This window comes from Taudactylus pleione, unplaced genomic scaffold (assembly GCF_031769625.1).
Source record: "Taudactylus pleione unplaced genomic scaffold, aTauple2 ptg000863l, whole genome shotgun sequence".
NCBI classification, from domain to species: domain Eukaryota; kingdom Metazoa; phylum Chordata; class Amphibia; order Anura; family Myobatrachidae; genus Taudactylus; species Taudactylus pleione.
In genome coordinates, this window is record NW_028285265.1 from 265,433 (window position 1) to 279,810 (window position 14,378).

A 14,378-nucleotide genomic window follows, 5' to 3' on the forward strand; every position below is an offset into this window, starting at 1 on the left:
AAGTGGAGAGTACTCACCCTACTGACCAGTGACCACAGTAATCTCTCCTCTAGTTACAGATATACAGAGAAGTGGGCTGGTACTCACCCTGATGACCAGTGACCACAGTAACCTCTCCTCTAGTTACAGATATACAGAGAAGGGGGCTGGTACACTCCCTGCTGACCAAAGACTACAGTAATCTCTCCTCTAGTTACAGATATACAGATAAGGTGGCGAGAACTCACCCTACTGACCAGTGACCACAGGAATCTCTCCTCTAGTTACAGATGTACAGAGAAGGTGGAGAGTATTCACCCTACTGACCAGTGACCACAGTAACCTCTCCTCTAGTTACAGATATACAGAGAAGGGGGCTGGTACTCACCCTGCTGACCAGAGACAAAGTTTTGCTCTCCTCTTGGTAACGTAACAGAGAAATACTCTTCATGAGGTCGGCGGCCAAGATGAAGTTCTTGACGCTGATCATCTGGTGGATGTATAGCTGGGTATCTATGAAGGCCATACCAGTCAAGTCATTGTCCTTGAGACTCCAAAGAAAGATCTGAGGGAAGAGTATTGAAGTGTTTAGTAAGCAATATACCTTCTCGATAAAAGAATTAGACAACTCTCTGCAATAATACACATCCCCACGAGATGGCGCAATACATCCAACCGACAATGAGCCGCCAGAGGTAACTATAGGACTAACATAGAAAGCACATACAGCTGCTGTTACATGGAGGCCAAATAGAGATCATTAATCATTATGTAATCAGGCTTCGCGCGTCACTGTAATGTCATCTTATAATGCATACGGTGGAAGGGTTATAATGCCGCAGTGCCATCTTATAAAGCATACGGTGGTAGGGTTATAATGCCGCAGTGCCATCTTATAAAGCATACGGTGGTAGGGTTATAATGCCGCAGTGCCATCTTATAAAGCATACGGTGGTAGGGTTATAATGCCGCAGTGCCATCTTATAAAGTATACGGTGGTAGGGTTATAATGCCGCAGTGCCATCTTATAAAGCATACGGTGGTAGGGTTATAATGCCGCAGTGCCATCTTATAAAGCATACGGTGGTAGGGTTATAATGCCGCAGTGCCATCTTATAAAGCATACGGTTATAATGCCGCAGTGTCATCTTATAAAGCATACGGTGGAAGGGTTATAATGCCGCAGTGCCATCTTATAAAGCATACGGTGGTAGGGTTATAATGCCGCAGTGCCATCTTATAAAGCATACGGTGGTAGGGTTGTAATGCCGCAGTGCCATCTTATAAAGCATACGGTGGTAGGGTTGTAATGCCGCAGTGTCATCTTATAAAGCATACGGTGGTAGGGTTGTAATGCTGCAGTGTCATCCTATAAAGCATACGGTGGTAGGGTTGTAATGCCGCAGTGTCATCTTACAAAGCATACGGTGGTAGGGTTGTAATGCCGCAGTGTCATCTTACAAAGCATACAGTGGTAGGGTTGTAATGCCGCAGTGTCATCTTACAAAGCATACGGTGGTAAGGTTGTAATGCCGCAGTGCCATCTTATAAAGCTGAGCTCTCTCTCCCCCTCTCTGCAGCTGAGCTGCTCTCTCTCCCCCTCTCTGCAGCTGAGCTGCTCTCTCGCCCCCTCTCTGCAGCTGAGCAGCTCTCGCCCCCTCTCTGCAGCTGAGCAGCTCTCGCCCTCTCTCTGCAGCTGAGCACTCTCTCCCCCCCTCTCTGCAGCTGAGCACTCTCTCCCCCCCTCTCTGCAGCTGAGCACTCTCTCCCCCCCTCTCTGCAGCTGAGCACTCTCTCCCCCCCTCTCTGCAGCTGAGCACTCTCTCCCCCCCTCTCTGCAGCTGAGCACTCTCTCCCCCCCTCTCTGCAGCTGAGCACTCTCTCCCCCCCTGTCTGCAGCTGAGCACTCTCTCCCCCCCTCTCTGCAGCTGAGCACTCTCTCCCCCCCTCTCTGCAGCTGAGCACTCTCCCCCTCTCTGCAGCTGAGCACTCTCTCCCCCCTCTCTGCAGCTGAGCACTCTCTCCCCCCTCTCTGCAGCTGAGCACTCTCTCCCCCCCTCTCTGCAGCTGAGCACTCTCTCCCCCCCTCTCTGCAGCTGAGCACTCTACCCCCCCTCTCTGCAGCTGAGCACTCTCTCTCCCCCTCTCTGCAGCTGAGCACTCTCTCCCCCCCCTCTCTGCAGCTGAGCACTCTCTCCCCCCCTCTCTGCAGCTGAGCACTCTCTCCCCCCCTCTCTGCAGCTGAGCACTCTCCCCCTCTCTGCACATTCTGGTAACTTTACAGCAGAACTCTTTAATATCTCACTTTCTGGCCGATAGCGGTGACCAGGTAGCCATTACAGTGACACAGGGCTGTGACTGGACCTTTCTGCTCCTTCTCATAAAGGACCTTAAACTTGTTCTTGGTAAGTGGCTGTCCAGGTTCTGGTACAACCTCAATGATGTCCATGATCAGGATCTAAACAAAAGAAGATCTACATTCAGGAGAAGAGCATCCAGGCAGAACCCCTCAATGACTCCCATTATCCATCTCTAGCCACCATAATGACTCCCATTATCCATCTCTAGCCATCCTAATGACTCCCATTATCCATCTCTAGCCACCCTAATGACCTCCATTATTCATCTCTAGCCACCATAATGACTCCCATTATTCATCTTTAGCCACCATAATGACTCCAATTATTCATCTCTAGCCACCATAATGACTCCAATTATTCATCTCTAGCCATCATAATGACTCCCATTATCCATTTCTAGCCACCCTGACTCCCATTATACATCTCTAGCCACCCTATTGACCCCCATTATTCATCTCTAGCTACCCTAATGACTCCCATTATCCATCTCTAGCCACCATGACTCCCATTATCTCTCTAGCCACTATAATGACTCCCATTATCCACCTCTAGCCACCATAATGACTCCCATTATTCATCTCTAGCCACCCTGACTCCCCTTATCCATCTCTAGCCACCATAATGACTCCCATTATCCATCTCTAGCCCATAATGACTTCCATTATTCATCTCTAGCCACCCTAATGACCCCCATTATTCATCTCTAGGCACCCTAATGACCCCCATTATCCATCTCTATCCACCCTGACTCCCATTATCTATCTCTATCCACCCTAATGACTCCCATTATCCATCTCTAGCCACCATAATGACCTCCATTATTCATCTCTAGCCACCCTAATGACTCCCATTATCCATCTCTAGCCACCTTAATGACTCCCATTATTCATCTCTAGCCACCCTAATGACTCCCATTATACATCTCTAGCCACCCTAATGACCCCCATTATCTATCTTTAGCCCCCCTAATGACTCCCATTATACATCTCTAGCCACCCTAATGACCCCCATTATCTATCTTTAGCCCCCCTAATGACTCCCATTATACATCTCTAGCCACCCTAATGACCCCCATTATTCATCTCTAGCCACCCTAATGACTCCCATTATTCATCTCTAGCCACCCTAATGACCCCCATTATCTCTAGCCACCCTAATGACTCCCATTATACATCTCTAGCCACCCTAATGTCCTCCATTATTCATCTCTAGCCACCCTAATGACCCCCATTATTCATCTCTAGCCACCCTAATGACTCCCATTATTCATCTCTAGCCACCCTAATGACTCCCATTATCTATCTCTAGCCACCCTAATGAAAGCCATTAGTAAAGAACAATGACAGAAGTAGAGCTCATATTTCTAACCTCTAACTAGGGAGAGACCCCCATAATAAAACTGAGAAAAATATAGGATTTTTGTTACTCACCGGTAAATCAGTGTCTCTGGGGCCATGTTCACCTTGGGGGGAGGAGATGGCACATCAAACTAAACCCTCTCCCTTCACATCGCATCAGCCAAAAGGAATAATTTCAAGTTCAAATAACGCAAAGCTGAGCCTAAGATATAACTCTGAAACAGGACCAGACTCAGCAGAGGGGACAAGCAATAATGTGAGGGAGAACGCAGTGGTCCCCAGAAGGATTGGGAGACACTGATTTAACAATGAGCACTAAAAATCCTTTTTTCTTTGTCATCCTACCTGGAGGACACCGCAAACCACTGAGATGTGCCAAAGCTGCCCCTAAGGGAGGGAACGCGAGGCCAATGCTGCCCCTAAGGGAGGGAACGCGAGACCAAAGCTGCCCCTAAGGGAGGGAACACGAGGCCAAAGCTGCCCCTAAGGGAGGGAACGCAAAGCCAAAGCTGCCCCTAAGGGAGGGAACGCGAAGCCAAAGCTGCCCCTAAGGGAGGGAACACGAGGCCAAAGCTGCCCCTAAGGGAGGGAACGCAAAGCCAAAGCTGCCCCTAAGGGAGGGAACGCAAAGCCAAAGCTGCCCCTAAGGGAGGGAACGCAAAGCCAAAGCTGCCCCTAAGGGAGGGAACGCGAGGCCAAAGCTGCCCCTAAGGGAGGGAACGCGAGGCAAAAGCTGCCCCATAAGGGAGGGAATGCGAAGCCAAAGCTGCCCCTAAGGGAGGGAACGCGAGGCCAAAGCTGCCCCTAAGGGAGGGAACGCGAGGCCAAAGCTGCCCCTAAGGGAGGGAACGCGAGGCCAAAGCTGCCCCTAAGGGAGGGAACACGAGGCCAAAGCTGCCCCTAAGGGAGGGAATGCAAAGCCAAAGCTGCCCCTAAGGGAGGGAATGCGAGGCCAAAGCTGCCCCTAAGGGAGGGAATGCGAGGCCAAAGCTGCCCCTAAGGGAGGGAACGTGAGGCCAAAACTGCCCCTAAGGGAGGGAATGCGAAGCCAAAGCTGCCCCTAAGGGAGAGAACGCGAAGCCAAAGCTGCCCCTAAGGGAGGGAACGCGAGGCCAAAGCTGCCCCTAAGGGAGGGAATGCAAAGCCAAAGCTGCCCCTAAGGGAGGGAACGCGAGGCCAAAGCTGCCCCTAAGGGAGGGAACGCGAAGCCAAAGCTGCCCCTAAGGGAGGGAATGCGAGGCCAAAGCTGCCCCTAAGGGAGGGAATGCGAGGCCAAAGCTGCCCCTAAGGGAGGGAACACGAGGCCAAAGCTGCCCCTAAGGGAGGGAACGCAAAGCCAAAGCTGCCCCTATAGGAGGGAACATCGAGGCCAAAGCTGCCCCTAAGGGAGGGAACGCGAGGCCAAAGCTGCCCCTAAGGGAGGGAATGCAAGGCCAAAGCTGCCCCTAAGGGAGGGAACACGAAGCCAAAGCTGCCCCTATGGGACGGAACGCGAGGCCAAAGTTGCTCACATAACTTTGCGTCTAATATGGTATCTCTAGCAACACACATCAGGAGGCTGCTTTCCACAACGTCTCCACGGTAAGCCGCCCTCACAATGATCTGTTAAAAAGAGCCACAATAGGTTCCAGAACAAGAACCTACCGAGAGTAACATCTGACAAATGGAAGTTGTGATCCATCTAGCAACTGAACGCTTTTCTACGCATCATACAAGACAAGAACATGGACAGTCTTTCCATATAGATCGGCAAGGCACGAACCACATCAAGAAGGGATAAAACCTCACCACTGCGTGCTGCCACATTATGATTTAATTCAGTAATGACAACCGGGACACGGCCTTTGGTTGAAAAGAGGGCCCAGAATGCAGGACAGCCCTATCCTGGTGAAAAACCAAGTACATAGTTTTACAGGAAAGTGATGTCGTCAACTCTGGCAGAAGAGATGGCTAACAAAAAATACAACTTCCAGATGAGGAACCTAAAAGTCCAACTAATCCAACAGCTCATATGCTGGTTTCTGCAATGAAGACAAAGCCAAGTTAAGGTCCCATGGCACAACTAGAGGAGTGTAAGGTGGCTGTACAACACGTTCTGGAAGAGAGTGTGAACTTCTGGAATTGAAGCCTATATTGTTTAAACCTGTACTTTAAGCCACTTTCTAGGCCATCCTGTAAAAAACATAGCAGATGAGAATAGCCATAATATGGACTTTCTCCCTCTCACACCAGGAGATGTATATCTTCCACGCTGCGATTTTTCCTGGAAAAAAATGGTTTTCTGGCCCTGATCATTGTCTAAAGTACCAAATCCGAAAAGCCTGGAGAATCATGGCTTTAAAAGCCAAGGTATTAACGGCAACCAATATTGACTGAGAAAGATCTGTCTTTCTCGGTAACCTTTAAGGAAGATCCACTACCGGAAGAAGGATGTCAACATAGCAATACCATGTGATCCAGACTGAAATGCCAAGAAGCCATCATGATGTTTACTAGAAATATCCAAGGCGACTTCCGGTGGGCGGGGCATCTGGAATGGCCGCCTTTTAGTTGTCTCCATAGTAGTGGCGGAAGAAATCCTCTTTAATCCACCATCAAATGCTCTATTTAGGGCTTTATGACTACCCCATCGTCTTACCCAGAATAATAGGGGATTTGTTTGATACCCATATTGCCACTACTAACTTAATCCCACCGGACTTCTGCTACGAATAGCACAGAACACTGAGCACGCCAAATACTTGGCGCGAATTCCGGAATGGACGCCATCATGGCTGCTTAGGCTGCTCTCCCAGTAGCAGGACTGAGTATACTGCCGCTGACTCCCTGCCTAATCTACATACCTTGTGTCTGGCTCCCTTACCTGTCCAGACCTTGTTGCTGCGGGGGATGCTGACGGCCGGGAGATCTGGTGAGCCGCTGGGCTCCTCCGCTGCTGGCGCCCCAGTCTTCTCTCCTGCACCTGCTGCGGGTGGCCTCGTGTGTCCCGGACGGACCGGCTCCATACTTGCCCAGATCTTGTTGCTGCGGGGGCTGCTGGCGGCCGGGTGATCCTGAGAACCGCTGGAGCCCTTCACTGCTGACGCCCTGGTCCTCCTCTCTCTGGCTGGCCGGCCCCTTCATCTGCCCAGGTCCTGCTGCTGCGGGGCTGCTGATGGCCGGGGGATCCTCTGAACCGCTGGACTCCTTTACAACAGATGCCGCTGCTGGCATCCCGGTCCTCTCTTTGGCTAGCCGACTCCCTCACCTGCCTGGGTACTACTGCTGAGTGGGCTACTGGTGGCCGGGGGATTCTGTGGTGCGCCGGGCTCCTCCGCGGCTGACGCCACTGCTGCCACTCCGATCCCCTCCTGAAACTACATCCCGACGGGCGTCCCTCCTGTGGCTGCTCGTTGTGCCGAGGGCGACTGTTTGCATATTCTTCTCCCTCGAACCAACTGATCCTGGCTTGTTGAGGAGCTCTACTGCCAACTGGGAGCTCACGAAATCTAACGTCCCTGATAGCTATCTAGATCCCCTGCTGGGCCACTCATCACTGGAGACTGACAAACCTGGAGTGGACTTCACCTTCATGACCCCATGGGACTCTGGTGGTGATCCTCCAATACTCCTCTTGGAGCCCTGGTATTAATATCGGTTGTTATCCTCCTCTCATTAACTATATATTTTCCTTTTCCTGTACTTGATTCCTTGCCTCCATAATATATTTTCCCCGCCCCCCCCCACACACAACCCTCTCTCCATCCACATGATTCAGAGCCGGACGCTCTGACCAGAGCGCTCGCTCTGAATCAGGGCCCACCTCCATAAATATTGAGCGTTCTCCTGGAATGCTCGTATAGCTGTGGGTCACCACCCACAGCCTATACGAGCGTGCAGGTTGATGGTCGCGATGGTCTTGACCATCGCGACCATCGCCAGTGCGAGCAGAAGCCTGCGGTTGAGTTTCTCAACCGCAAGGCCCGGAGTGATTTTGGCTCTATCAGAGCCAAAATCACTCCCACTGACATCACTAGTGATGTCAGTGGGCCGGCTTCTGACGGTAGGCGTTCCCTTGGGAACGCCCCCGTCTGGGAGGTACGCCCCCGGCACGCCCACCAAAGGGGGCGTGCTGTCAATCAACATCGACAGCACGCCCCCTTTGATCAGACACAATGAGCGAAGGGAAGTCCTTCGCTCGTCGCGTCTCGCGCATGCGCACGACGGAGCTCCCTCCGTCGTGCGCATGCTCAGTGCACACCATCGACCCACTTGCGAGCGGACAGCCGCTCGCGAGTGGGTCTGAATCAGGCCCAGAGTTCAGACCATCCAAGATGATACAGCCTCCCATTCCTCCACTATTCAATCCCTAAAAGAAAAAATCGATGACCTAGAAAATCGACACCGTCGAAACAATTTAAGATTCATTGGTATTCCTGAGTCTCATAAGGGCCCACAACTTCTTGCTTTTCTTACCAAGGACATACCTCTAGCCTTAGATATTGCAGATACATTAGGTACTCCCCAAATAGAGAGAGCCCATCGCCTAGGTCCAGAAAGGCAGGGTGATAATAACAGACCTCGTCCTGTCATAGCAAAATTCCTAGACTACAGAACTAAAGAACAACTTCTAACTGCTTATCGCAGGTCCAATCCTTTGGTAGTCCAATCCCACAAAATTATGATCTTCCAAGATTTTTCCATGTTAGTTGCTCAAAAGCGCAAAGCTTTTTCTGAAATTTGCAACTACCTACATTCCCATAATCACCGTTTTGCAACTCCTTTATCCAGCAAAACTCAGAGTGTTTGAGGATGGGCGCCCATTATTTTTTGAAAATCCCAACCAGGCCAAACGCCATTTTTTCCCCACACGTTCACCTCCTAGGCCACCTATACCTCCTTGATCTAGGTTGATCTTCTATATTGGATCACTAAAATTTGCAGTAAAGTGATTTGTACAAAAGATTTTGGGTTTTATACGATGGTCATGCTAGTCCCATTATGGACTGTAGATGTTTATTTACAAAATAGTGTATGTTTCTCTTTAGTCTAAGCCTATTGCCCTTACCATATCGGTTAGAGGACGGGCAATACATATTTAATCATAGCTCTACAAATCACATTAACTTAGTATATGTAAGAAAAGTTAATAGGTTACTTATTATAATATTCAAATTAGTCAGATACCCCTGACTATTATCAGAGTTTCTTTTGTTTTTACTTATTGTTACCAATGTCCTTTTGGTTGCAATTCTGGACACATGCCATCCACTTAGGGCGACATGTGTCCTCATTTTTTGTTGGTAGGAAAATTGAAAATTGGAGTGGTAGGAAGCAAGACACTGTGCATTGTTTTTTTTTTGTTTTGTTTGATGTTTATTTTGAGTTTAATTTTGTTAAGTGTCCGGTACTCGCCCACGGGAGCATTTGTCGGTGGATTGCACATCCTGAGAATGTCTTTGGTCAATTTCTCAAATGGCACACAGAGATAACTCATCAATATCAATAACGAATGAGACTCCCTCCCGCGATCCTGTTCAGTTGCGCGTTGCCTCGTGGAATGTTGGGGGCTTGAACTCGCCCATTAAGCGCAAGAGGGTACTTACTCGTCTTAAGAAATTACGCTCTGATATAATGTTTATACAGGAGACACACTGGCGCACGGGAGATAATGCTACTCTGCGTGCCCCCTGGATAGGGTCATGTATTGCAGCTCCATTTCGCACTAGGTCCAGGGGTGTTGCCATTTTGTGCTAAAAGAGTTTGCCATTCACTATATTAGACCAGCTGGTAGATAAACATGGTAGATTTCTTATTATTGATGTTGAAATTCTACATTCGCGTTTCACGTTGGTGAATGTTTATGCACCAAACACGGACTCTCCGACCTTCTTCAACCACATCACTAGACTGTTGCAGCAAAGAAACAATTACCCTCTTATCATGGGAGGAGACTTTAATACCGTCCTTGACCCACAGATCGATAAGGCCCCTCCACCACTTAGATTGGCCCCATCGTCATGGAAAATACTCCCTTCTTTACTAAATTCACTACAACTATCTGACCCCTGGCGCCTCCTAAACCCCACCGACCGATCATATACACACCTCTCAGCAGCACATGGTTCATTATCACGAATCGACTGTTTATTATTGGCTGATGTCCTGATGTCTCGCCTCCATGACATATTGATCTCTGATTACGCTCCCATCACTGTCACTCCCACATTTCCCTCAAATCCATACCGCGATTACATATGGCGGTTTCCTGCATACCTAGCATCTTCCGCAGATTTCCCTTCTTATCTTAAATCAAAATGGTCCAACTTTATAGATGATAATATTGAACACTGGGACAACCCTGGGCTCATGTGGGAAACCTCAAAAGCAGCGTTATGGGGCCACATCATTGGGTATATGGCTAAGTGAAAACGTGAAACAACTATTACTTGTACTACACTACGTGCATCTGTCACCCAAACTTTTGCCACATATACTTTGAACCCATCCCCTGAACATCTGCGACTTTATAAGCAAGCTCGTCAGCTATTGGAGGACTTTCTCCTTTCACAAGCGAAACAGAGTCTAGAATTTTCTAAACATAAATATTATCGCTGGGGCAACAAGGCTGGACGTTTTTTGGCCACTATAGCCAAATCACGAAAGCCTAGAAATCCCTCTACTTGTTCTCCTACTACTGATCCACAGACCATTTTGTCCCTATTCAACACTATATTCCCCACAACCAGTTGACTCATATAAGACGAGGCTCGTCTACCTAAACTTAATCAAGATCAATGTGACATTTTAGATTCGGAAATAACTGAACAAGAGCTTCGTGATGTGATTAAGGCCCTGCCCGCCCATAAAGCCCCTGGTCCAGACGGTTATTCAGGAGAGTACTATAAAATCCTCCAGGATGATCTCTCTCCACTTCTCTTAGATCTATTTCGCCATATCCATCGCGGCTCTCCCTCCCTTGGGTCCTTTAACACCTCCCACACAATTCTATTACCCAAGCCAGATAGGGACCCCCTCCTTCTTGGTTCATATCGTCCCATTACATTATTAAATGTAGACTTTAAATTACTTGCGAAAATAATGGCCACTCGTCTGCAGCAAATATTACGCTCTTTTGACTGAGCACCAGTTAGGATTTGTGGCAGGAAGGCATTCGGTCAAAGGTATCCGTACCGCTATAGCCGCCATAGTAGCCTCCAATCAAAACCCTGACGCTCAAAACATGCTCCTGAGCCTTGATACACACAAGGCACTTGATACAGTTCTCTGGCCTCATTTATTTGAGGTTTTGATTCGTAGAGGATTTGCTCCAAACATTATTAAACTACTTCAGTTTTTTTATCATTCCCCAACGTCATTATTTATTAATGGAGTATGTGGTACTCCCATGGAAATGGGACGGGGCACTCGGCAGGGAAGTCCTCTCTCTCCTCTCCTTTTTAATCTTGCTATTGATCATCTCTTCGAATTTTGCAACAATGGTCTAGTTTTCAGGGAGTCCGTGTGGGCACTCAAAATGTCAAGCTCACAGTATACGCAGATCACATTCTTTTATACATTCAGGACCCTCAGCATACCTTACATTTAATTATGCGAAAGTTCGGTCGATTTGGCAGCATCTCTGACCTTCAAATCAATGCAGATAAATCAAGAGCAATGTTTCTTCACCCCACTATTGTTACTCCCCCTTGGGCCTCGCCTCTTTCCTTCTCCTGGGCCTCCTCACATTTGCAATATTTGGGTATTATTTTACCTAAAAACCCTACTCAATTGTATAGCATGAATGTGTCACGGATGACTCGACTTTTATTACTGAGGAGCTCCGGGGTTGGAAACATTTGACGCTCTCATACCTTGGAAGAGCCGCCCTTATTAAGATGATGACCTTTCCTCATCTTCTTTATATGTTGCAGGCATTACCCATTCTTCTCACTAAAAAGATGTTCAATTAATTAATAAACTATTTTGTTCATTTTTATGGCAGGGTGGTAGGGTTCGCATCAGTCTTAGGAAACTATATCAACCTAAATCTAATGGAGGGATAAACTTCCCTAATGTTCTAGATTATAACCATGCCTCTTTAATGAGAATTTTGATAGATTGGCTACAAGATAAAGAGATATATACTAATACGTCCCTTGAATCACAATTTTTACCTACCATGACCCTGAAATATTTCCTTCATATCCACGGTCAAGAGGTTCCGCCAGAGGTTCTTGACAATCCTTTATTAATGACAACTAGATGCCTTTGGCATATCCTGCGTCATAAATCTTGTCTCAACGCTCACAAATCCATTTACCTTCCATTGTTGGGTAACTTAGATTTTCAAAATGGAGAGGCATCATATCCCTTTACGATATGGAAAGAGAAGGGAATTCATACTATAAGTCAATTGCTTGATGTAGACACTCATAAGCCCCTGACGTTCCATGAGGCAACCGCGAGATTTGAAACTCTAGGGACTTATCCCCTGGCATATTTTCAGGCACAACATTATATAGCCTCGGTAATACGGCCACTTTCGAGTGATGACTGGTGTAATCCATTAGATCAACGGCTTTCAGGACCAATACCATCACGCAAAGCTTTTTCTATATACTATAGTTTCTTGAGTGAGAATCTAAATCATGATTTGGTCAGCCAGGGATTGCGCCAGTGGTTGACGCAATTTCCAACATTGACTACTAAGGATTTGGTAAAAGGACTACTGAAGTCTCGCACATTATTAGCCGCTAGTTTATATAATGAACTCTTTTTAAATGTATATCATAGGACTTATTTGTCCCCTTACAGATTATACAGAATGGGTCTATCCAACTCTCATAATTGCCCTAGATGTGCTGGGGAAGGGGTCGATCTTTATCATTGTTTAGGGGAATGTCCGGTAGTCCAAGGTTTCTGGAGACAAGTACGAAGAAAGGCGGAAAACCACCTAGTCAATTTTGTACCATTTACTCCAGAATGGGCCATCCTGGGTATCTTTCCTAGGGGACAAAAGATCACCGCGGGAAGTAGAAAATTATTACTTGCAATAAGTGCCGCAGTAAAAAAGACCATCTTGCTGGATTGGATACACCCAACTCCCACAATTTTCAATTATATAAAGAAAAATTAATTTTATTTTCCGTATGGATTGGATTGAGTCAGTGCTTGAAAAGGAGAGAAGGGTCGCTTTTTTTTCAATACCTGGGAAAGTTTTATTACGACTCTGCCAACTTTAACACAAACCCAAATTTATCATAGTATGTGTATGACCCAATGGTATGAAACTAGAGTCCTCTTGGGTGATCCTCCTATTGTGTTGCCTGGTGGGTGAGTGCCGGACACACTTTTGCTTTTTATTTAGTCAATTATCATCTGTTTATTGTTTATTATTGGTGTCTCTGATGTAATTTCTATTAGATTAAATATTGGACAAAATGGACACAGTTTTGTTCCTAACATATAAAAATGTCCTGGAATATTTGTAGCTGATAAAACGCCATGTATACTATTTTCTTGAATTTGATCTGGAAAACTTTATTTATTATTTTGATGTACGGTGTTAATTGCTTCAATAAAAACCTTTAAAAAAAAATAAATAAATATCCAAGGCAAGGATTTCTAGACCACCTGAACCTAGTTTTTCAGACGAGAGGGTCCACATCCGACAGTCCATTCTACCAGCTGAGGAAACACCTACAGATGCAGAGACCACTCCCAGCATTCATGAGAAGAAAACTGCCCTGAAGTCATGTCTGAGGATGAGAAGAGCTAGAACTGCTTGCAACTTTAACATGAGCCTTCTTTCAGGACCTAAGGCACCGTGGGACAAAGGCCGAACGCCACTGCTCTCCGTCCGGTGAGGCGGTCATCTGTAGTAACGATTGTCCAAGACTTCAAAGACAATAGTCGACCCTAGCTGAGATGGCTCCTGTACAGCAACCAATGAAGAGATCAACAAGTAAAAGGAGATAGCAAGAAGTACTGGGTCACTAGGCAAAGATCCGCCTTTCACCAGCTGCCAAGAAGTTTATTCTGAAGAACCAGAGAATAAAACCATGTAAAGGGGACCACTTCAGAGCAGGACACCATCCTCCCCAGCTACTGCATGCAATGGAGAACGGACACCTGTCTTCAAGCCAGCAGATTCAACACCTGCATGGTCAATAACTTGCCCTCTGTAAGGAAAACCCTGGCGGATCTGGTGGGAAGCTACCAGCTAAGACTTGGGATAATTTATTATCCATCCATGAGTCTCCAGTGTCTCTATTGCTGGAGCAACATGAAGGTCCTTGCTTTTATCAGAAGGTTGTTCAGATATGGAATTATCAACACCGCTTTGGGCCGCAAAAAAAGCTGCCTGGCTCTGAATTGGAAATGGGCATCAGCCACTGCAAACTAGGCTGTGGCGCATTTCCCAAGTCAGGATGGGTAAAGAAGCGTCTTTTATGCGTACAGGTGAAATAAAGGTTACTCTCTACGGCAGTAATTATTGAACATGGGAACCCGCCACAGACTGTGTATATTTTGATATTTGAGGTTGAGAAAGGTCCAGAGGGAACAATCAGTTTTCTGAACCAGTAGCAGATTTGAATAAAAGCCCAGACATGTCCCTTCGGGACTGGGATAATAACTTCTGACAAGAATATAAGTTTAATGGCCTTCTGGAGAGCCATACATCTTACCCTGTCCTTTG

The 14,378-nt window shown here is 47.1% G+C and overlaps 1 protein-coding gene across 1 annotated transcript in view; it reads right to left on the bottom strand.

Annotated features, from left to right (window-relative positions):
• Nucleotides 1-14,378, bottom strand: part of CPSF1 (cleavage and polyadenylation specific factor 1) — a 264,399-nt gene that overhangs the window by 17,103 nt on the left and 232,918 nt on the right. Inside the window, exons 31-32 of the mRNA XM_088458900.1 lie at nt 2,285-2,437; nt 368-544 (exon numbers count right to left, since the gene is read on the bottom strand). Coding sequence (XP_088315026.1) covers nt 368-544; nt 2,285-2,437 — 330 coding nt within the window. The remainder of the gene's footprint in view (nt 1-367; nt 545-2,284; nt 2,438-14,378) is intronic.